This window comes from Pseudopodoces humilis, chromosome 9 (assembly GCF_049639895.1).
Source record: "Pseudopodoces humilis isolate 2021_Gansu_Grassland_sample_001 chromosome 9, ASM4963989v1, whole genome shotgun sequence".
NCBI classification, from domain to species: domain Eukaryota; kingdom Metazoa; phylum Chordata; class Aves; order Passeriformes; family Paridae; genus Pseudopodoces; species Pseudopodoces humilis.
The window spans coordinates 21249770-21274665 of NC_142208.1; the positions used below are offsets into that span (position 1 = coordinate 21249770).

A 24896-nucleotide genomic window follows, 5' to 3' on the forward strand; every position below is an offset into this window, starting at 1 on the left:
GTAGGATCCTGCTAGGATTTGTCACCAATTACTTTTTCCCTAAGCTGTAAGGGAGAACCCTATTGCTCTATTTAATTATTCAGAGCTATGGATAGCTAGCTCTTCCCTAGTTTTTTCAGAAGTGGCTCAGAAAAAAACCTGACCTTTCTAGAATACCTCCGTATGCAGTAAATTAAACAATCTGTTAGCTCTTGGTATGATTTAAAAGATGTTGCCAAATAAATTATTTTTATTCAGATTTTCATTTTTATTAAGTAGCAAAAAACCCCCCCAAAAAAACCAACCAAAAAACCCCAGCTCTTTTGACCATATATATCAGAAATATTGTACATTTGATGAAAATAGCTAAAATTTTGTGTCCTAAGTATACTTTATATGCCAAATAGCATCACACAGCCAAGCAAGCACATTAAAAACATATCATTTAATAAGTTTTTTGAAATGCTTGGTCATATGGCTTCTTATGGAGTTTATCATCTTTGATGGGAATAATTCAAACACCTATACCTCAGAACTGCCCCCTAAAAATATTCTAGTGGTTCAAGGAATAAAATTACCACAGAATCAATTAGGCTGGAAAATACCTCTGACATTGAGTCCCACCTTTGACTGAACAACACCTTGTCAACCAGACATGACACCAAGTGCCACATCCAGTCTTCCTTAAACACCTCCAGGGATGGTGACTCCACACGTGCCCTCATTCCTATGCCTAATGACCCTTTCTGTGAAGAAAATCCTCCTAACGTCTAACCTGAATCTCCCAGCTTGAGACTATAAAAAGGGATGTGGGAGAATTAATTTTTAAACCAGGAAAAACACCTGCTGTATGATTTTTAGGCACTGAGGGATTGGTAGAACAGGTATAGATGACAAAGGAAATGCTTAGCAGCCAAGATAGCCAGAATTCAAACAGAAGAACAGTAACAGAAATATCTATACAAAACACAAATGTGAGAGGCATTAAAAATTTTCCATGAATTGGTTAATTGGAAAACACTGAAGTATTGAAGAAAAATTACTAAATGAAAAAGATAAGGAAAATTAACCATTGTGAAACAATACTGCATGAGATGCTGTTAAACCTGTGTGAAATAAGAAAGCATCCAATCACTTCTCTAATTTTTATTGTTGTCATTTGAGAGATGCTTTCTCTGAAGGTTAGCAGATTGTAGCTATGTATTAAAAGGAAATTTCACAATTCACCTCATGAAAGCTACATGAATGGACAAGTACTATTTTATAAAATATTTACAATGCAGCTCACATGACAGCAGGGCACTGAAAGACTGACAACAATCAAGAACGTGCAGTGAAAGCATGTGTAAATACTGAAATGCAGAGGAGCTGTACATTGCAGCAGTTTTCCTCTCAAAGAACCTCCCTTTGAAGTTGATCAGTACTCTGCACCTCAGAGGAGTTTGGGATGCTGTTGTTGGCACCCACATCACAAGTGATGAAAAATGTTTACTTAAATGGCCATCAGTATTTGTGTCGAATTCTTAATCTTTGCCTTTGATAGTCTGCAAAAGTGATCCATAGCAAGAACATAAAAGTTTGTTCAGATTTCCCTCAAGGAATGTGCAATACTCTGAACTCCATGAGACTGTAACAAGATGGAAAATTTCTGCAGGTTTCTGTGGTTTTAGGCCACGAATCACATGTGGTATCATGTCTCAGATAACAGTATACTTTTCCTTTGTCATAAATAAGAGACTTGCTTTTTCTCAGTTGTATTTTCTTTCTATCTAATGCATGTTCTATTTCCTGTAGTACTGTCAAAAATATTATGATATAATATCATAGGAGAGTAAGTAATTCACTCATCTGGGATATGGAAATCCTGTTAATTTTAGAAGGTATATTTAATAAAATTGCATCATTGGCAGAGACTTTTTCATGTTATACTGTGTTTATTAGAGAAAATCTCTTTGCATTAGGTTCAAAGCCAGAAATTGATTTCCAAAGGAGCCGAGTGCCTAGGTTGCTTAGATATTTTGAAAATCCCACTAGGTCTCTGTTTGCAGCTTTTTGGCACCTAAATACCCTCAAAAATCTGGCTTAAGAATTATAACAGTAACACAAAGGAATAATAACTTGTTATTCATGCCAGAAGGATTTTACTGGCACTGAGCATAATGATGTTTCACTGGGGAAAATTATATTTACATGTTTTAGAGCACTGAATTAATTATAACATAAAATAAAACTTTGTTTAACATATGTAAAGAATCTGTTCTCCAATACATTATTCCTTGTAGGAATTGAGATAAAGTGTTTTACCAAGCCTAGGAAAGCTGTAAATGGGGAAGTGACCAGTGTCCAATGATTGATTAGTAGTCTGAAAAAAAGACATGGAACAACCAAAACAGATTGCTCAGCCTTAATGCTAGATCCATGCCTATTATTTTTTTTTTGCTTCCTTGCTGCTATTCTTTTGCTTAAACCTCTTAAAGTCAGCTTGTCCATTTTCCAATTCCTATGAAAATATCTCATATAATTTCAAAATAACCTTGAAATGATTTATTTGACAATTTTAATGTTATAAATCCAAAAGAGGAATATATATTTTGGCTTCTGGGTCATCCCTAGGCAAGGGAAGAAATGAATCCAGTCTAATCTATATACTGCATGATGTATATATTTTTTCATGGCCTCAGGAAGACCCCAGAGCTGAAAGTTCTGTATTAATTTTTGATGGTTAGTTTCTATTCTGATGAAAAGTATTTCTTTATATCTGCAATACTACAGTTGAAGCAGCAAGAGCTATAGGGCTCAGAAAATGTCAGCAATACTTTTACAGTTTAATTTTAAACTCAGGGCCATAATTGCAGGAAACAGGTTTTGACTCATTTTCCTGAAACTCAGCTTGTATATTTTATCTCTGATAAAATAACAGAAAATATAATTGATAGATTTGATTTAGGATTTTTTCCACCTTGCTTCAACTCCTGAACATGAGCAATGAGAATTGTAATATTTCTGATGTGTTGTGAAGGACTGGTAAAATCCAAATTCTCTGCTATGTTAAGAAAAAATAAATCCAGCTTGACATGGGAATAGGGATATTTACCACAGAAGTGGATTTGTGCTGAAGTAGATGCAGATGCTGTAAACCTGGATCTTTGTGCTCACCTTGCTCTAATGGTAATTCAGGGAGATCCAGAACTGGATCCAACATGACACTGGCAGAAACTTTGGTGTAGTTCTGCAATGAGCAGTACCCCTCCTCTAGATGAGGAATGTAAGTGGCCTCTATAATTTCCTCTGTAGCTGTCTGGAGGTCTTAAAACCAAAACTGGGTGCTTAAAGCCTAAAAGGTGGAACTGAGCCATTCAATCAGCTGAAGACCTGGTTGAAATTTTGAGGTGATTTGGCTGATCAATTTTATTTGGATAGTTTTTGTAGGCAGTGGCTGTTTTAAGGAATGAAGGCATTTTTGCACCTGTCTGGAGTATTTCTGTTGAAGCAGTCCCAGCTGGTAGAGAGCGAGTGATGTTTCTGCTTGTGTAGCACCTGCTTTTGATTTCAGAGGGGAAACAAGAACCTTACTTCAATGGGTGGTGACATTAAATACAGCTGTTGCCTGGCAGAAAGCACGTTACCTCTATTTTACCTAAGTGAAGGCACTTCTGCCTTGCATCATGGATAGGTTCAAGACTCCAGCTGTAACCCCCCAGAGGAAAAGACAGAAAGGGTTGCATTCCCCAAAAGTTTCCTGCAGTTATGAAATAAAGTTCAGTAACTTGGTCATTTTTATTATGCAGAGGAAGATGGGGATGACCAGAAGGATGTTTTTGATGGAACTGGGAAGAAGAAAAGGTTTCAGAGTAGAAAGTGAGCTAAGGTAGGAAAATGTTTATGTGTTTTGAAATAACATCTGGTAATGCTGTTTGAAGCATTCCAATTAAATAAATATAGTCATAGAAGTGACTGTGATTGAAGCATTTGCCCATGTTTTTGGTGGATATAGGTGGCTCTTTCCATTATAAATGTGTTCCAGGAGTTCAGTGGGTGTTCCTAGTGTGTGGTTTATTTCTATTCTCTTCTAGAGAGAGAGCAGAGAAAGCACAAAACTTAGCAAAATTTTTAATTTTTCACTTTTAAAATGTGCATTTCTAATTTATCTTTAATCTGTCAATTTTTGTATGTCTGCATATAAATCATGTCTTTAGCTCATCTGAATCAGTCATTGCTTATTTCTCTTTTGAAGTCAGGTTAAGATTAATCTAAATTTTATGGCCAATATTGAAAATCAAAACAAAGTTAAATATACAGAATGGAAACTGTGATGGGTTGAAGGGGGCATTTGCCTACATCATCTCTGGTATTACAGTATTTAACTTTTTTATCCTGATGTAAGTCTCAAAGTTATGGCTTATATGTGATACAATCTGGAAGAACACTTTTTGGAGAAAAATCTTAGGAGTAAAATACCACAGATATGGCATTTGAGAGTGAAAACATACTCCAGATTCAGTTTTGTCTGGTTTCAGTAAACCATCTCATTCTGAGGGAAGCCTTCCTCCCAAAAGTGCTTTACATGAACGCTGGTTATGTCATTATGCAGTTTTCCAAAAGCTGCCTCATTATGTAGGTTCTCTGAAAAGCTGGAGGAAAGCCAAGTATTGATCATTTCTCTGGATCTGTACAAAGAGAGTATACAACTGGGTCCTGCCTATAAAAGCTTATTTCTACAGACTTTTTTTCAATCTCATCAACTTTGAAAGTCTGAGGAAGAGGGGAGGGTGAAATAATTTGTAAAGCAAGATTCAAGCAGGTATTGAACAGAAGTAGGCAATTAGCATCTGATACAAAACTAATTGAATTCTTGGGGAAAAAAGAAATGCAGCATGCTGTTCTGGATCCTACATTAATAATCTGTAGAGGATGTGTAAATGCTTTGTCTGGGCTGCTTTGACACACAGGTATTTATTGCCAGTATTTCAGACATTCTGTAAGTTGTATGAGGCAGGTGTTATGTTTAATTTCAGCTTGGCTGTTACTGGATAAAACAAAACTATTTAGCTGTTGATTTTTACTTTTGAAAATGCCAGAGGAAATACTAAATTTGTTAGTTTCTGTGCCAAGAAAACAGCACAGCTGTACAGGTATGAAAGGAAACTGGAGCACAGCAGCTAAACTGCTGCTGTGAGCATAGTTATGGCAAAGTTCCCAGCTCTGCAGCTTGGTACAAATACATAACATATGAATATTTTATATGAAGTGAAATAAACCACAGGAAGCAGAAGTTCTATGTCTCTAACTGTTTTGTTTTTTTTAACTCAAGTATAAAGATGTGACAGTTTAATTAAATAGGACCTAGCAGAGTTAAATAATAAAAAACCCAACAGTATTTCATGGAGAATCACTTAATCTGTGTTTGTAATTTTTTAGAAGAAAAAAATTGGGATTTATTGTTTTTCAATGGACTCTGCTCTACAAGTTCCACTATATGGAGAGAAAAAAATTGTACTATAACATAACACGCATTTCTGGAGCACAGTCCTTTATAGTTCCAAAATACAGTATGTTTATTGCATTGGAGAGTTACTTGATAGCAGTTTTCTATGAAGTGATTCCAGGATTTGTCATTGTGATTTCATGACTTAATGAAATTGGGGATTACTCATTTGAATAAGGACCTCAGAGACAGGCCAAGGGACTTTCTTGGTTTTGTGAAAGGTAATTTGCTTTGGAAGGTTGTACAGTCTGCCTTTAGCAGCACACATCGTGTTTTGAAGTCCATGCTAACCAGCAATCTCCACCACTGGTGTCCTCTCTGCTTCGACAGGCTGATGGCTCAACTTCTCCAGCTGTTACAGAGGCTTGCAGAGCAATCTGTCAGGTCCATTGGAAATTTACTGTATATGCAGAAGGCTGTCACCATCGTGGGCTGGCAGAAAGTCACAGAGACTTTCAAATGGATGTGATTGCCATCACAACAATTTATGTTCCAGCTCTAGCTTTCCTTCTGTAAAAATAGTGTCAAGTAGTGATGCTGCCTGTCTGTGCCTTTCCCACAGGGAGTTTAGGAATCTGTTGCCTGATAGAAATTAGTGTTGGAATATATTTTCTAGATTCTTAAGTCCTACAAGTTGATGGAAATGAAGAATTTTCTCCTTGCTCTCATGTTTTTGTGTGAGTGACAGCACTCTCGTTGGATGCATAGGGAGCAGGAACACTCAGAGTTGTTCAAAATTTCCTACCAAGTCTTTATTTTCCTAAACTTGCTGACAAACATCAGCAGGCCAGATAGAAACTTACAGATCATCCTAAGTATGCACGTAACCTTTTCTTGAAAAGTAACTTTGTCCCTGTCCATTATTTTCTTGTGATGGGTACAAAATGTGTCCTTTTAATCTTTAAAATGATCATTTGATCCTTTCCAATGTTGTTCAAGTACAATAACCAAAATTTACTGAAATAACATTTGTGCTATTGTATTTTTAGGCAATGTACACCATATAATGTATTGATTAACAATTCAGGCTATAAATTTTGTATTCACTAAACCATTAGTTTTGTTATATTGGCTTAGCAGCAAGGAAATGGTGTTTAGATGAAGCACATAGTTCATAAGATTTAATTCATGAACATTTGGCAATGCCATATGTAATGAATATGAACTTCATATGAATAGCTTCATATAAGTACAGATGACTTAAGTATCCAGAAAGATATTAGTAGCTGTAAAGTTTTAAGTACTTGTTGTTAACTGGCTTTTTAATGTTGCAAAGCTTTCACTCATTGATGAGGAATATTGGGAAGAGGCTGTCAGGTGTTGTCAAGCAGCCCTTTATGGTGCTGCGCGTGTAAGCTAAATATTTTCGGAAATGCAAAGAATGTGTATTAGGTCAATGTCTATGGAAGGTAAATGATCCTTCAAGAAAGAAAATGCTGCACTTACAGGAGCTGTCAGACTATAGTCTTTCCTCAAGGCAGAGTCTGTGACCAGAATAAATATATGGTGATATGAAAACTTAAGTGCTTCCCACATCCTAATATACAATATACACTACAATTTTCAGGAAGTGGATGGTAAGTAAATACAGAAATAACTGCTCTGTATCTGTGTACAGTTAGATTCAGTGAAAAAAAAAAAAAGAAAACTTTTTGTGTGCTTCTTGACAGTGACTCTGTCACTCATATTGTGGCTGAGAACAACTCCTACCTGGAGGTGCTCGACTGGCTGAAAGGACAGGCTGTGGGTGATATCTCTAGGTTTGAACTACTGGACATCTCCTGGTTTACAGCCTGCATGGAAGTGGGAAGACCAGTGGATTCAGAAGTGAAATACCATCTCATGGTAAGATAGATCCTGCAGTGTGAATAGAGTGATAGCCAAAACAAATGGCTGTGATTTTATTTATTTTTTAACCTAAAATGTATATAGTTATTATATATATATATATAAATGTTATATTTGAATTTAAATTTTTTTCTGTGAAAAAAATTCACACAATTTTAATAGATTAAAAACACCCCCCATGCCTTCTTTATCAGTGCCTGGTAATGCTGAATTACTGTGTCATTACAGATTACAAACTGGTAATACAGAATCGCAGAATGGTTTGGGCTGGAAGGGATCTTAGAGATCATCCAGCTTCCACTGCCCTGCCATGGGCAGGAACACTTTCCACTAGATCAGGTTGCTCAAAGTCCCAATCAGCCTGGCCTTGAACACTTCCAGGGATGGGGCAGCCACAGTTTCTCTGGACAACCTGTTCCAGTGCCTCAACACCCTCACAGAAAAGAATTTCATTCTAGTATCTAATTCAAATTTTTCCTCTGCTGGTATAAAGCCATTACACTCTGTCCTATCACTGTGCCCTTGCAACAAGTCTCTCTGCAGCTCTTTTGTAGCCCCTTTAATTACTGGAAGGCTGCTGTTAGGTCTTCCTGGAGCCTTAGGAGGCTGAACACCCCCAGCTCCTCCGCAGTATCCATCAATGAGGCACTTTTTGCTGTTCTGGTACTTGTGGTATTTGCTCAAATACCTCAATATCATGGTAAATATCCCAGTGAGAGCAGTGCATTTCAATGGGCTGTTGGTGGAATACTTGGCCTCCTCAAAACAACATAAAAATATTACAACTTTGCTGTTGCAGGGTGCTCAGCTAACAGCTGGGCCCTTGAAGGACATGTGGAAAGAAGACTGATGCAGTATGTGGACATGTGTTTACAGACTTGGCACCATCAAGTAAAATTGTGCTAAGAGGAAAAATAGTTTGATTGTATTTTATTATCTCTCAATGGAAGCTGTAAGTCACAAGATATTGCAAATGGCAAGCTGATTATTTGATGCATGGTGTTTGACCTTGAAGCAATGGATGACGATGTTTTCCTCTGATCTATATCTGACAAATTATCTGCCAATTTCTCAGACTGGAGCGTAGAGAGCAGCAGTGGTACTCGATACCTCGGCACAGCCCGTGAGTGATGGGGCTTTGGTGGGGATGCCAGGCATGCTGTGCCCAGCTTGTGCCACTGAGCCATGAAATAGGCCCAGCACTGCAGCTGGATGAAGCCGTTCTCTCGTTCTGCGCCCGCCCGAGCCTCGCAGGGATGGGTTTAATGTGCACCAGCGAAGAAATTAATTCATGTGTCAGGAGAACTACAAGTCTGATCTAAAGCTCTCTGAAGTAAAGTGAGGGATTCCTGCTGATTCCTGAGGGTCTGGATTAGGCTCTGTGTGAACTGTGACCACAGTGTGACCACGGCAGGATGTGCAGCATGTGCCCTCCTCTGAGGCACAGAATGCCTGAATATTTAACAGCAACGTTGTGCTGTTGGCTGCTTCTTCTTTTTGGTATTTAGATTATGAAGGATGATTCATAAATACTGTCATTTCCCAAGAAAAACTGTAGCTCCTGATTATTTTTTTCCAGTCATATTGCATTTTCATTGCCAGAAAATATTTTCCAGGTTTTTACATATAAGAATAACTGTTTAATAACAGTTTGGGCTGGGGGGAGGGGGGAGTGAATACACCAGATGGAGCTGTCGCCCTCAGACTCAGCATGATTCCATGACAGAATGTGTGTTTGTATTTGAAATCCTTCCAAGGATATATTTTTGCAATAAATTTATAACATTTTTCAGTGAATTGGCTGGAGGGAGAATAGACCAAAGAAATTAATACAAGAAAAAAACAAACCCAAAAGAAAGCCTTGTAACTACTGCTTTATTTTATCTTACAGGCCATAAAAATATAAATACAGGGCATGCAAAGAAGTTCTCTAAACAAGTAATGCATCAAAACCATGAGCAAAATCCTGTGAACCTTCCTGAGAGTTTCACATCAGCATTAAAAGTAAACCAAATTGCCTTTTATGTACATTCTTAATTTCAGCAGCATGAGATGTATAAATTCAGATAGCTCAGAAAATATGCTTTGATATTTTTTTTTTCTTTTTAAAGAAATGCTTCTGTCTTTCTCCAGAATTCCTCCAATTGTTTTTGTTTTTTTTTTAAGTTGATGAGAAGGCCACTGCCTTAGTTTTATATAAAACATCCTTTGAAATATTGGTGGAGCGTAAACTTCTGAAAAAGGTATCAGCACTATCAGGAGGTCATTATTATACTTTGAGACTGGCTCTGCAAGTAAACGTGTCTGTTTTTATTGAAACATAAAGATTTCATGCTAATAAATGTGGAGTACAATTAGGAAGCCAGTGAGAGCTATACTGTTATTTTTAAAGCTTATAGTTAAGACCAATCTTAATTTTATAGTTGCTCTAAAGTAATAAACATTTCGTAAAGCAAACAGGGAGAAAACAAGAATTCTAGGAGCGTAGCAAATTTAAAAATAATTTTATTGTTGCAGTGTCACATGCTAATTCTTTTTTTTTGCCTTGAGAAATGAGGAAAGACTGAAGTAAAGGTTAATTTTCTTTTTAAGTACTAGACCGAACTCATACATAATGTAATTTAATTGGAATTTCACTGAAGACAAATTTGGTTCGTTATGTCAGACTTGTAAAATGTGAAATGAAAGTGAATTAACAAACTTTGAACTCAAGCTAGATCATGAAGGTTTTGAAGTAAAAGGAATGGATTGCAGTGGGGGAATGTTTTGGGTGAAATCTTGTTCCCGTGTAGTTTTGTGGTCAAATTCCCATTAATGTCAATAGCAGTAAGGTTTCATCTTTCAGATCCTACAGTAGCCTGTTTGGAAGGTTATTCTTCATTCAGGACATTTGTTTTACTGCATTAGTAAAAAGAAATGCCCTTCTCCATGCAAAACAAGGGGAATAGAGTCAGAGTTACAGACCATTAGCTAACATTCTAATTACAATTGTCATTAAGGTACATCTTTCTGCAGTAGTGAATGATCCAAAAGATGCTCTGATATTAGTGATTTATAGAGAATAAAAGGTTGGTTGACCAGATTTAAGATGGACAGAATTATTATTGATTCATTCGGTCACAGTTGGCTTTTAGGGTTAGTAGCCATCAATTAGTTTAATAAGCTTTGGAAATATGGTAGCCAAATATCTGCTTTAAAAGGGAAGCAAAATATTTCTGTGGCAAAGGTCAGCCCTTGTGCAGAGACACCTTTCCTACTACAAGTAGATGGGTATCCTTGACAATAGCAGGACAGGGACAGGAATTAATACACAAGGGCATCCCCACATGCTGGAAAGCACTGATGTTTCCTGGGTTATGGAAGAGAAAGAGGCAGAGGGGAGGCTTTCAGAGGGATGAAAAGAGAGGAAGAGATCTGTAAGGGTTGCTGCACACTCAAGCCTTAAGAACTGTGCTGTGCCTGCATCTGTTCTGCCTTTTCCTCAGTAAGAACCTAGAAGTTGTTAGCTAAGTTTTTTTATTTTGTTCGTTTTTTTGTTTTGTTTTTATTTGTTTGTTTTTAGTTTTTTGGGGTTTTTTGTTTGTTTTTCCTAAAAAAGAAAATATATTTATTTATTTGAACAAAGGATTTTTCTCCACATTAGGGAAAGAAAGTGCCATCTTTTGATCCTTTGTCTTATCATGTGTCAGGGAAGCATCTCACTGTTTCATTGTGGAAGAGAGAGGCTGTAAGTAATGGAAGAAATCCTTCATACTGACAGTCAGAGTTTCTCAGGAAATAAAAATGAAACTTATCAACTCTCTGCCTTCTCTTCATAAAATGCTGGATATCAGAGGACTTTATTATTTGGTCAGTGCTGCCTGGGCTTTACAGAGCTGCTGGCTGGCTGTCTCTCTGCACTTCATTCACTGCTGCTTTATTTTCTCCCTGTTATTTCCCTATGCCATATACTTCTTGGTGTGTTAAAAAATAATTTGACAAAGAGCAATGTAGTCCCCCACAAGATTAATTCTGCAGCCAAGTCTGTCTGCTTTACAAATTGATGCTGGTGGTAAAGGCTGTTTCTCCTGCTTATTCTGTGTGGAAAATGTCACTGTGAAAGAGTAGCAAGTGACATTCACTGCAGCCTGGATGTGGGGTGGAAACTCTGACTAGCTCTAGTGATTAAGTAGCCTGCACATTTGGATATTTTTCAGTGATTGTTCCTGTACAGTGTACTGCAATTTCTTTTTAATGTAAAGTTATCCAAAAAAAGATGCATTTTTAATTTTTATATTTTTCCATTTTTCTCTTATTTGTAGTTGTTTCTTCCAGTACTAGAAATTATTTTTGCTGTAATGAGTTTCAAGGATTCCTTGTTCTATACTGTAATTACTATTGATGGAAGTTTAGGTTTGTCCTGTAATCTGTACAAACAGTTTTTTTCCCATCTGGTTTTCCCACCAGAGGGAAGTATCAATTCAGCTCATGTTCTGCTGCTGATAGATCATTTCTATAGTTCACATGCAGACATCATTATATACCCTGCAAATCAGACTGTAGCAATTATTTTTTACCAGATGTTTTTGCTGTTAGTATCTATCCAAAGTTTCTTCTGTTATATATAATCAAGCCAAGTTAACTAAATGCATAAATTTTACTGATTAAGGAAAATGCTCAACTATCTTTGCTAAGGCAGGATTAGGATGTTTATATCCCGTCTATCACACTCCTAAATGGATAGATTTTTGCATTAGCTTTGCCCTACTCCACAGTACCAGCTCATGCTGCATGTAGGGCTCTTGCTCTTTGTGTGTCTGTGTCCTAGTGAAGGTAACAGCTTATTATATATTCTATTCGGTAACATTCTGTTTGTTCACAGTCCTTGCAGCTGGCACTATCATTTCAAGCAGTATATTAGCACTAATCAATCATAGTTTATATGATTTAAAATCAATTTTAAAATATAATTCATGAATGTGTGCAGAAGTGGATGAGTTGTGTTGTTGTCCTAACTGAAACCCATTTTGGTTATTCCCAAGACTGGTCTTACACATAAAATAGCTTTCCTCCTTTCAGGGTATGCTATGAAAACCACCATATAATTCACTGCTCCTTCAGTTGTGCAAGCAAATACTTTTTGTGTGTGTGTGAATACTGTTATTTAACTACTTCATATCAAATACAAAGGCAATTCAGCATAAAATTATAATTGGGGATATGGTTATGAAGATACACACAGGTTTGCTAGCCTTTTGTCTGTGTGGTTGGATACAGGGGGAAAAGGGCTCATCGTTCCATTATTGGTGTGAAAATTTATTTTCTGTATCTTCATGATATTTTTTATTGTTATTGTTAAACCCTTTCCCTGTGGCTTTTGGATAGTGCAATGCAATAGGTTTTTGACACACCTGCTAAAAGTTTTCAAGCAAAAAGACCAAGAACAAAAAATACACAGAAATTCTGAAGGTATTTCATGTTTCTGAAGTATTTCAGATTTGGTACATGAAACAAAGTGAAGGAACTGAAGGACTGGATACACAAAGCAGCAGAAAACCAGTGTGAGATTGTCTTTTCTAGGGGCTTCCTAGTAGGACATTCACATGGTGAGAACTTGTGCTCAGGAATGTCTTTTGCCCATGGGGATATGACTCTGAATCCTGCCTTTCAAGAGGATTCCCATCTTTCAGGGGTGGGTTGCCCACAGACCTGTATGACCTTGGTGTATTTTGCATGGAGCAAAATTAGGTGAGGAGTGAATGAGCATGGAGGCAGCCTGGAGATTAGGAAAAGCCTGTTCAGGTCTTGGCATCTGCTCCTTTTCCTTGCTTTGGTGAATGTGTAAAAATGATGTCTGGATCAGATCAGCACTGATGGAAATTGGCTAAGGGAGAACCACATCACCAGCTGGCTATTGGGTGAGAAAAGGGTGGTGATTACTCTTCTGTAACTATTTATAAATGTTTCCTTCACTCTAGAGTGCCTCCAAAATTGAACATTTAGCTTAATGAATTAAATCCAAAAGAAAAAAATAGTCTATCATTTTACCTGCAAGAGGGGAGAAAACTCTATTTCCAATTAATACAAAAATTTTTCCTCCACTAATGAATTTAGCTACAGACTGAAAAAGTCAGTTGAACATTTCTATTTGGTCTAATATCCCTAATCTTGTATTCAATAATCTAGTGTTTTAGAGCTTATCTGCTCTTAAAGCTTTGTAGTTTTTCAGACTTACTGTAATAGTGAGAGTAGTAGAGACACACATTATCTAGAAAGACGTTTTTTTTTAAACGGCAGTGCCATTGAAAACTCCTTGCAAGAACTTACTAGAGAAAATCCAAAATCCCAGTAATCCAGATAAACTCTATTGTCAGTCCAACCAATGTGAAATCAACTGTTTTTCATAGGATGATGACAGCAACATTATTATTTTCTTGCCTGCTCTTCAAAGGTTTGTATTTTGGGCTTGTGAAATGTACTTTTTTGTATCTTTAAGCTATTTGCCATGTGGGTCACTAACTCTTCTTTTTTTTACCCTTGTTAGGAGCAATGCCAATATCCTCCTTTGAATACACCTGAATTGGAAATGCCAGCATTTATTGCAACAAAGGTATCTCAGTATTCATGCCAGAGAAAGACAACTTTAAATAACTACAACAAGAAATTCACGGTAATATTTATTCTATCCATAAAATAAAAACTAGTGTAATTAGAATAATTACTATAATACTTGCCTCAGTATTTTCTGTAGCACCCTCAGCAAATTCATGAGTAAACAGGCAGCATAATAACAATTTAAAAAGTTATAAATCTGCCATACTTAAATTAAAATTGAGTGCAAGCTTAATTGTATCCTCTAAGTGTTGCTGAGAGCTTAACACAGTGGATCTTTAAATACATTAATAGCTTGTAAACACATGAATTTTTAAAACAAATGATAGAATAACATTCCAAAAATGTCTTTTTGCCTTTCATCACAGTCTTATTTGACAAGCTGGAAGTATGATAAACAAAAGTTTGGTTTAGGTGAGTCCAAGGTTCTTCACAGTTGCTGTGCTGCTTTTTGGTTTGCCCAAGTGTCCAGTTCCTTAAAGTACGTTAAGTATGTTCTAAACTTCAGATTTTCACAGCTGAGCAGTTATGAAAAGAGATTGCATGTTAAATACTTTAACATCACAATACCTCCTTTGAATTGTCTAGTTAAATAGAAATCTTGGAGACTGTCACATATCCTAGTTAATGATCATAAAATTGCCATTTCAGAGGGTATGAAGGGTCTGAGTCCTCTGGTCTAAATTCCTTTGGAGTTATTGTGCTTAATGGCTCCTCCTAGCTGGCTCTAAATACTCAGTGACCACCATTCAAAAGGAAACATTTCTCAGAGACTCTAAATGTAGTGCACTCTAAATATATCTGGCATAGTTGCATGCATATGTTTCAACTATAGCATCAAACACCTTCTCATTTTTCTAAAGCTTTATTATTTATTTTGTTATTATTTACAATTTTTATGATTCTACTTTGTGTGCTCCTGTAAATACATACAAATATTTCAAGGAAATATTTTTTGTAAGATCCATATAAAAAGAATAGCAACAGATACCAATTATTTGTGGATATAAACCCTTTAGAAGGTAAATACTAAAACCTCTGGGAATTCAGAACTAAAGATAAATCTACAAGAAACTCAAAAATGTCTTGATCTGGGAACACACAGTTAAAAATTAAACAACCTGAAATTTGTCTTGCAGTTATGCTTTGAAATAATCAGCAATTACATCAAATATATGTTGCTATTTATGGTAGCCAAGTAGGTTAAACTGTTTGCTTATTTACAAAAAGTCTCTTTTTGAGCAACATGATGGGAGTTGAGTTTTGACCCTGTTTTGATATTGATCTAGAGACCTCCTGAGGTGCCTTCCAACCCAATGTTTCCAACATTCCCAAAACTGCTTCTTTTGAAATGGCTGCATTTGCCCACCTCCTGCTAGAAAAGCAAGGCTGACTGTAACCATTTACTCTCTTGGAAGCAGCAGCTCTTTTTCAATGTTTATAAGGATCAAATATAATCTGCTGTAGGGAAAATGTCAGACCAAACATAGTATGACAAAACATTATGTAAAATACCAAACCTCTTGGAGAAGTAGGAATTGTCTTAGTTCTACACTTCCTGAAATCAGTAGAATGTGGGACCTGGCTCTTTGATGAATTTTCTGTATTACAACGTTTTGTCAGACATTCTAAAGGGAAAAAATTAAAAGCAGTGTGACAGATAATGGCAAAGTAAAGTGGTTGCTCCCAGAATGCACAAAGTTGTTGATTTAATTGTCATTAGCATTTAGCCCACATTCATTGAGTGGTTTCTGTTATACCTTGTGTTTCACAGAGGCAGTCCCTAAATTATTTCCAGGTTTATCAATGCAGCAGTCTTAATGGCAAAGTACAGCTTGTATTTGGTGAGTTTAGCTGAACACAAGTGGAGCAGTTTGATGATGGGAGTACTGAGAGTCCCTTCTGTCACCCATTGTCATCAAACATTTCTGAGTTTGGGTAGACACCAGGTTTTGTGGTGACAAAGGTGTCAGTTTTTCATCTTCGGCGTATTTTGAGAGTAACTTCTCTGAGTTCATGCTGTGTTTTGTTTCTGGAGGTGGAATTGGGTAAGTTTATATTCCGTGAATCTGTCTAGAATCAGCATCTTTACAGTTGTAGTGAAACTCATTGGAGCTGCTGCTCTTACTCCTCACAGCCAAAGCTGGCAATGACAGCTGAAGGGTTGGGTGTTTATGGACTGCCAGAACTGGCCCGTGTCTTGGAGAACTGCCAGTTAGTCTGCCTAATGCCACAGGAGCCTGATTTTTAGATTTGCTGTTGTTTCGTTGGCTCTGTATTAATCCCGTAATTCATGTTCTCAAATAAAAGTGTTCCAACAGATTTTTCAGTGCAAGCACTTAGCGAATGCACTGAAGCATTGGTATAATTCACTTGTGCATGCTGTGGGCAGCCAACCATTAAATGACAGTTTTTCCCTGGGTCAATACCATACATCCTGAAAATTGGGTCCAAACTATCTTGAGTTATGTGTTGATGGTAGCATTTTGTTTTAACAACCTTATTCTGTGAGTCAGGCTTGTTCCCTTTTCTTAGAGATCTTCTGTTTTCTTTGGTTAGTTTGTTTTCTGCTCATGCCCAAAATGGTACAAAGCTATTATTTGCTAATGCATTATTTGATGAACTATTACTGGACTTGGCCTTGATATGTTGTATCCAGTTCCCCTTTCAAATAAGAAGTAGTTGTGTTGAGAAAGTGTAGTAATTACATTGGGACAGTCACTAATAGGCAGCAATGTGGGTGCAGCAGGATTTGTATGTCCTGGTTTCTTGGGAGAGGCATTTTTGGGGACTTGATTTCTGAAGAAATTGATAATTTGTAATCCTTTTTAATCTTGAGTCCTGTTCTGCATATATTTCATAATGAAAGACCACATATTAAAAAAAATAGCAGAGATATTTGATGAGAGCTCATGAGAGGAAAAAGTGGTGGTTTAATATACTAGGTACAATTTCTATGTTCAAATGTCTCATGTTTCCTGTCTGTTGTACTAGCCAGAAAATAACTTGCAGAAAGTTACAACAAACCAGTTTTACACATGGAAGAAGCTACAGAAGGGTTGACAAAAATAGCAGATGCCAAGGTTTCATTATTGTGATCAGTATGGGGCAAATCCCAGTCAAATAATTTATGAGCTGTTGTGTAGTAAGGCTTGTTGTGTGAAGAATACACTAAAAATGTCAGATGCCAAGAAGCAGACAGTAGAAGCACGTTTCAGTTCATGGAGTAGAAATGCAACTGCTTCAGACTTGGTCTTTGCAGTCTCTGGGTCACTGAGTGCTGTGGCCTCGGGGTGTGCAGGCTGAGAGCCCCTGCCACAGGCTCTGCTGACCTGGGTGGTCCAGGAATGCACCTGAACACATCACCTGACTCACAGGTGAGCTGTGGCTGCTCAGGTAGGTAAAGCTGCAGTGCAAAAGAGCAGATCCTTTGGGTAGAGTCTGTACCCTAGCAAGTTTCCTTTATGTTCATCTGAAATATTGACGTTATTATGGGATATAATATTACGATATTGTTCTCTGGCTTATTTTGGAGCTTCCCTCTCCCACTGAAAATACACACTTGGAGGCTGCATTGTATTTTCTTGTGCTAAAAAAAGAGTTGTTCTGCTGTGCCCAGGAGGGGCTGTTGGATTTGAATACTAATATCAGACTGCGATAAAATTCGAAAAGACATTCTTCTGTGAGGAAAATACAATTTCATTCTTACAGAAGAAACTAATTAAGTCAGAAGCAAATGGTTCTGTGATTCTGAGTCTTATTGCTAATGCTGCTGGATGTTACTTTGCTTTGGTTGTTACTCATGGTAATGAGAATGTGGAAGTTTAGCACAGGAAAGATGCCTGGTTTCCTATCCACTATGTTAGAGAAAAATAAAAAAGAAATATTTCTTTCGTCTTTTGTATCTACAGAAAAATGTATCAGTTATGCTGGTGGCTCAAGCAGTTATTATTATTTCATTTTAAAACATACCTCAGAAGATCCTCAATTTTAGTTTTATAATGAACTTGGGAGCTGTGTAGTAGAAAACCACTAACTGAATGAATACTCTTAATAACATGCAGTGTCCCACTGACATAGCTTGCTTCAGTAAAAATTCTCCAGACTGCACCTCTGAATTATGATGTGAATGTGTGCCAAGTGCATGCCTATTCAAAATTAATTGACAGTTTGGTCTAAGTAGTAAATACGTATTCAGATTTTTAAGATAAATGGGAAGGTGCTTCCTAAAATACGGATTATAAATACATCTTCACTTTTCAGCAGTTTAAATTTGTATGATACAGTAAGTCTATGTTGCTTTCTTTGACCATATTAATATGTGTAATCTACATTTTGTATTTCTTATTGCAGAGTGTCTCTATTATGTAGTCCATTTTTGTGATTAACACTAACTGCATTTCTGTGCTGAGTCAGCAGACCTTTTTTCACATTTGTATTGTTTTCTTTTACATAATGTGGAATAATAAGAGAACTTCTCATGAATTCCATTCTGTTTCAAGAAATGAACTTGTTCATTAATATGAGGAGCAACTGGAACTAACATATTTATTTCTAGTAACAGTGTTTATGCAGGGACTCTGAGGTCATGCACATTATGCTTTCATTGTTACCTTCTCAGCTCCTTTGTTCTTCTAGTTGATGTAAAATAACATGATAAAATCTTTGGGTCAGGGAAAATGCTGGGCTATTCAGTCCAGATAGAAAACAAAACAAGCCGACTGAACAAAAAGTAATTTCATTTATTTGGAAGTCACTTTAGTCAATATTGCAGGTTAGCCAAAATTGCTTAACTCTTCTTGAAATAATCACCTGGAAGATTTTATTTTCTCTCTCAGCCTATACAAAGGCCATTCATGTGCCAGATATCTCTTCCTAATAAAATACAAGATTGAGATTTACAGTGGTGAGAGGGAGAGGAAAATTATTTGAATGAAAGCAGAATTCTAAAACTTTGGTCAGTTTTGAATGGTCATCAAACATGATGTGACGAGAAGTAGGACCTGTCCTTTGGATTTGCAACCTATTAAATAAACAGGTGGAAAAAAGTGATTGAGAGAGGAAGCAATTTAACTGAAATTGCCATTCTGAGTGTAACAGTTTTTCAAGCACATGCCACGTAAGATTTTTGGGTTTTTTTATCACAATTTGCTATTTAGCTCTTTGGCAGATTGAACTTACATGTACAACAGCATGTTAATATTTTTTAAGTTTGTGCTGCAGTAGTGTTTGCAGACTCAAGTAAGACAGGGGCCTTTTTTATGAGAGATGCTGTGACAATGTTGCACATTGTGAAAGCATTCAAGCTCTGGGGTGTTCACAGTCCTAACAGAGAGTGAATGGAAGGTGCCAAGACAAACAATGGTAGGGAGGTGTGAAGCAGCTTTCCAAGGTCTCACAGCAAAGTTGTGACTGTAACACAAGTGCCCTCTCCATGAAGCTGTAAGAAATTATTTTCAAAATAGATTCAATTTAAAATATGGTTTTTTGTGTAATATTTGTGATTTCTGTTCTAGAAGTCTTAAACTGAGTTTACTAAAGACTGTTTTGCAAGTGGCAATGGAGCTGCTGTGATGTTGTTGACATGACCAGGATAGTATGAAATAGCTCATGGGACCATTAATTTGTTTTGCTTTTCTGCATGACTTGTACTCTGATAACCATGCTGAATGTTATTGGTCAGCAGACAGAGACTAGCGCGGTCTTACTGATTATCATTTTTTTCTGAGAATCATTCTCTTATACTAATTGAGAATCTCTCACTTTTTGTTGGTTTCATGAGTGATTTTTAGCATTTATAGTGTTTTAGTCTGCATATTTTTGCATATGTAAGGTGATTACTGATAACTTTGTGTTGTTAATGATATTTTATCTTATTAGTTCTTAAATACCAGTTATTAAATCTGAAATTGTGGAATGTTTGTTGGTTAGAATTCTTCAGAATTCATTCAGAAGTCTTCTCTACATCTTTCCCCTTTCTTATTTTTAACACAATTCAGCAAAATCTTAGTGTTCTTTTGGATCTGACCCACTGGCTTCTGGAAGTGCATTTAAGCCCCAAATTTTTCCATAGTCCAAGTCTAACCAATAAACACTCCACAATTTCAGAGATGGAAGTAAAATTTTCAATAACTGAAGAACTGAAATGTAGCCCAGCTCTGTTCCATATTTCATTAGAGCAGACCCTGCAGAGTACTCTGAAGATAACGAAATTCCCATGTGCTGGAAATCTCTGGAAATTTTGTTTCCTTTTAAACTGGTACTTTTTAAACAGGTAACCTGAATATTGATCTGATTGATAAAGTGAAGGTGAGGTTCTTCATGTAAGACATAAAGTTTAGAGAAAATGTTCAATAACTCTTTATATTGCCATAAGTAGACTTCACCAGAGATCTCTTAGATTGTAGATTTTTCTTAAACACTATTACAGTTTTGTATGCTTTTCCTCTCTAGAATATTACTCAATATGGTCCATACTGTTTAATGGACAGCAAGTCCAGTTGTTCTCTTTTTTTAAAGAAATGTTTTATCAAAAAGAATGTTAAAAGTAGTTTTATGTAAAAGACAGATCTGTAATTAGCTGCAGCATTTGCAGGCTATGTGGTTTTTTTGCACAGAGAATAATGAATATTCAATACTCTTTAATTGTTTATTTTCAACAACTTAATGAGCTTCACAGAGACAGGAAAACACTGAAAAATGTAAACTAGGATCATAAAAATGCTTTGATTATATTTTCTCATTGACTATCAACAGCCTCTGAGTAAAATGCTTCATGTGATTGTATTTTTCAATAGTGATGGTGACACAGCTTTTCTGAGAACTGCCCTCCTGGCAGTGGGAAGGCACTGACACCTCTCTACAGCAGGGTTGGTGCTGGTATATGCAGACACAATTATCACAGTGGCTGATTATTCAGTGTAGAACACTTACCAGATGTGCATGTGAGAGGCTGCCTTTTGGGAGTGGGAAAAAACATCCCACGACTTTTGAGCACTCCAATCAAAACTGGCTTTGCCAGTCTCTGCCATTATTAACACATGTTGATGAGCAGCTGCTTTTGGGAACCACTTTTCTGGTTATGTTTATCAGTATAGACTATTTAAACAAGAATGTAGCAATTACATCATTTTAGCTCTGCCCCTGATTAATGCTTTTGGTAGTAACTAGAGTAAGAAATTTCTTGCCAATCACTGCTTTCTTGAGTATTTATGTGTACTAATTATAAAGAACAAGAAATCAAAAGTAATCTTAATTTTGTGAGTTGACCTATAAATCTCACTTGAAACAACCATTAACATATTCTATTCCATAGTAAGAAAGAATCTTTGGGAGAACATCCAGAAAACCTCACAGCACAGGAAAAATCTGACTCCTGTTGTCCCACTTGTAAAATACATTTCCCCATTTGCTTTGCAGCACTGTGTGCTGTGTCTTTTCTTCCATATACAAACTGGGATGAATCCATGTTCCTCGTGACCTCAAACTAGTAATTTCACCTTTCTCTGCATTAGTTCTCTTTCTAAATGGGAACTATAATGTTCCTGTCTTTTACCAAAAAGTGTGTAATTATATACAATATAATCTGTCAACTAAATAAAGATCTTAAACTTGAAAAAAAAAATAAATAGGCAGTTGAATAAATCCAACAATTAGATACTGCAAGAGATTTAGGGACAGATGTTAGGAAGTTAAGGCTTGTGCATTATTTTTCTGATAGATTTTTGTTTGTTTGTTAGTTTTTTTCCCCAAAGGAGCATTCTCTCTCCTCTTTTTGATTCCTTATACCTAAGGGCTAGCTGAATGTAAATGATAGTTGAAACTTCCAGATCAGGCATGTTGCTAAACAACTGTCCTTCTCATGAGCTCTTTCATGAAATATTATGAAAATGGAATTTCACAGCCCTTACTAATGAGGATAGCTGGTAAATAAATATGCAGCTAAGGGGAGGATTCTTAGAGTGAGGCAAACAGGTGACTGACTCTTAGGGAGACCAAGGAGTGAAATTCTACTGATGATATAGAATAAAGCAAATTGTAGCAACCCCTATTTTATACACCTTAACATATTAGTGCAGGAGGAAAAAAGGGAAAAAAAGTGGTTTTGTTCAGCTATGGTACCTATTTCCTTCTGAGGAAATACTGTCAAAACAATTAACATCTCATTTTTTGTTTTGTTAAGAGGAATGTTTTGCAAATTGTAGGGTCAGCAAAGACAATGTTTTATTGAAGATTTAGAGTAAAACCTTCATTTTCTTACAATGAGGCTATAATGTTTATTAGATAAACATCACACCATATCAGATGGTCTATTTTTATAGAACTGACCCAACAATGAAATGTGATATGTGAATAACCTACATTCATTGTGAAAAGCATGTTTAATTTTAAGGAATTGTTCTATTTTAGTGATCTAAACCATGGTAGCTCAAGTAAAATCTTGTTGTTGTTTAAATGAGTCTGTATTCATTCAATGCAGGGTATAGCTACTGTTTTCTATTCCATAGATGCAATAAAGAGCTGATTTCACTGTATTTTTTTTTGTCATATCAGTTAGTGGGCTTGGGGCAGATTCACCTGGAGGTATTACACATATAGCACTGAGGATGTACAAGGCCTGCTGGTTTTTGCTGGCCTTTATCTTCCAATATGAAGCACACAAAGGAAAAGCTAAAATTATTTTTCTTTAAACTTTATAAACTGTATATTCATTACAAATGAAATAAAATTTGAGACTAAACATGAACAGTGTGGAGAAAGATACTCAATCTTTTTTCTTGCACTGCAGTCATTGCCCTGGTAAGCTATTTGTTGTCTCTTGATTTTATTCATATCTATTCCAAAAACGTTTCTGAACCTGGCCTACAGCTGTGGGAAGTGGTAATTGCAGGCTGATGCACACTGACAGCCACTTTCCCAGATTCTAGGTAAATATTCTGAGCAGTGAAAGCCTCACTGCTAGAATACTCACCACTCTAGCTGTGGTCCACTCTCACACATTTCTGAAGAAATCACTTAATTTTACAGTCTTGAAATTTTTTGGGGTTTGTGCAAGATTTCACTCAGAACTTGATTTTCCAGCTGTTAATCAACTAAAAACCTTCATAAGTACTGAAGTTATTCACAAAATTATTTTGCAGCATTGGCTTTCTCAAAAACTGATATTCTAAAATGGCAAACAGCAACAAAATTCATCTCCACCACTATGTGTTCTGCTCCCTGCATTTAATTTATTAAATTTGTTGCTATTAATATATATTTTTTATATACTTGAGGAAGGAAACAGACCTCATATGGATTGTTTAGAAAAAAAAGAACTATTTGAACATTCTTCAGGTATTTTTGAATGCAATATTAACCAAACCATGGGTATCTAAAGAACCATAAAGAAAATGTGTTTCTATTTGCAAGGTTATGCATCTGACAAATGAGGAAATGGAGAGTTTGTTCCCTAAATTACGAAGTAGAAGTGGCTACATGTTCAGAAAGATGAAGGTGATTTCCAGTATTGCCACAGATTCCTGTTTGGTTGTGTCTGAAAATGCAAATGTTACATGCTGATCTGCTGGATTGCTTGTGCTTGGGCATAATTCTAAAAATTATGACTCTATTTGACACTGATTTATAAGATCCACACAGAATACAGAAGGCAAATCTCACAAAAGATTTTCAAGCTTGGGTCTGCTACAGATCAAAGTATTTTCTTACATTTGTTGCTAAAATACCATTTATATGATACCTGGAAAACTTCAGGTTCCTATAAAATTAGTCTGCTTTTTTTTATGAACTGTCTTTTCACCCTAGTGTAAAGAAATAATTCTAGAATTAGCATACAAAGTAACCTTTCTAAAGAGCATACTGAATATTTTAAGCTTTTATTAAACTTTTTTTTTCCTCCACCTCCCCCTGTCCTAGGATGCCTTTGAGGTAATGGCTGAAAATTATGAGTTCAAAGAAAATGAAATACTCTGCCTGGAATTTTTAAGGGCAGCTTCTTTGCTGAAATTTCTTCCATTTTCAGTAGCCAGAATGAAAGATATACAAGGGTTGCCCTGCGTGGGAGACCAAGTCAGAGATATCATTGAGGTAATGTACTTCTGAATTACCTGCCAATTGATTCCTTTACAGACCAACATTTACAGGTCAAGGAGAGGAGCACTGGTACCTGTGTGTATGCACACAACCTCCTGCATTTCCTTAGTAACAATGTGTTGTCCATGTTTCTAAGAATGGAATGATTTTTGGAAACCTTTTGTCATAACACAAGGCTCTGTCATGGAACCCCCACTCTTAGGAATGAGGGTAACAAGTGAATAAAAACAAGGGAATAAATAAAGCAGTATCAGCTTTGCATGTAATCTCTAAGGGCTCACTCTGATTTGGATCAAAGGGGTTAACTGTTAATAGTTTTGTTCATGTGGCTTCTGGCCTTGGCAACATCACTTTACTCACCTGAATGCTTTATTAGAAATATTATTTTTTGTGAAAGTGGTAAATATTTTAGTACTTTAATGTTAAATCTTACCTTGCTACTTTATAGCAAGTTAAATATAGCTATAGCAGAGCCTTTTTTCCAGGTGATGGATGAACTCTACATTCTCTCTGGAACTTGGAGTATTCCCTGCATTTTTCTTTAGTTCTTAGCCTTTTCAGGACCCGCATCTTCAGGTGCTGCTGTTCCATCAGGCAGCTGATCAGGGGTCTCAGGTGTTTGGAGGGGTCATTGCTGAGTGTTGTGCTTTGCTCTGCTCCTCGTTTGCCCCGTTCCACCAGCAGCCTCTGAAGTGCTTCTGGTACCTTCTATGTGGGGGGCTGGGATTGCAATCGTGATCCCCCAGAAAATAGGATGGTTTGTTGGGGTTATATTTCTGGTTTTCTTTGTGAGTTTTGTTTTAAATTTTTATCAGAAGAACAGAAAGAATTATACACTCCAGAAAAATGTATTTGTTCCTACAATGGTCTTAGTTTTGAGAGTAGAAAACTCAACCAAATA

General features: G+C 36.5%; 1 protein-coding gene across 3 annotated transcripts in view; it reads left to right on the plus strand.

The window, feature by feature from the left end:
- Positions 1-3644: 3644 nt before the first annotated feature.
- Positions 3645-24896, plus strand: part of DNTT (DNA nucleotidylexotransferase) — an 82079-nt gene continuing 60827 nt past the window's right edge. For 2 of the 3 annotated variants that reach the window (XM_088059654.1, XM_088059656.1), the window contains exons 1-4: positions 3645-3847; positions 7135-7309; positions 13836-13961; positions 23819-23989. In XM_088059654.1, coding sequence (XP_087915780.1) covers positions 3645-3847; positions 7135-7309; positions 13836-13961; positions 23819-23989 — 675 coding nt within the window. Of the gene's footprint in view, positions 3848-4858; positions 4929-7134; positions 7310-13835; positions 13962-23818; positions 23990-24896 lie in introns of those variants that run through there. The other variant, XM_088059655.1, reaches the window with a different exon arrangement.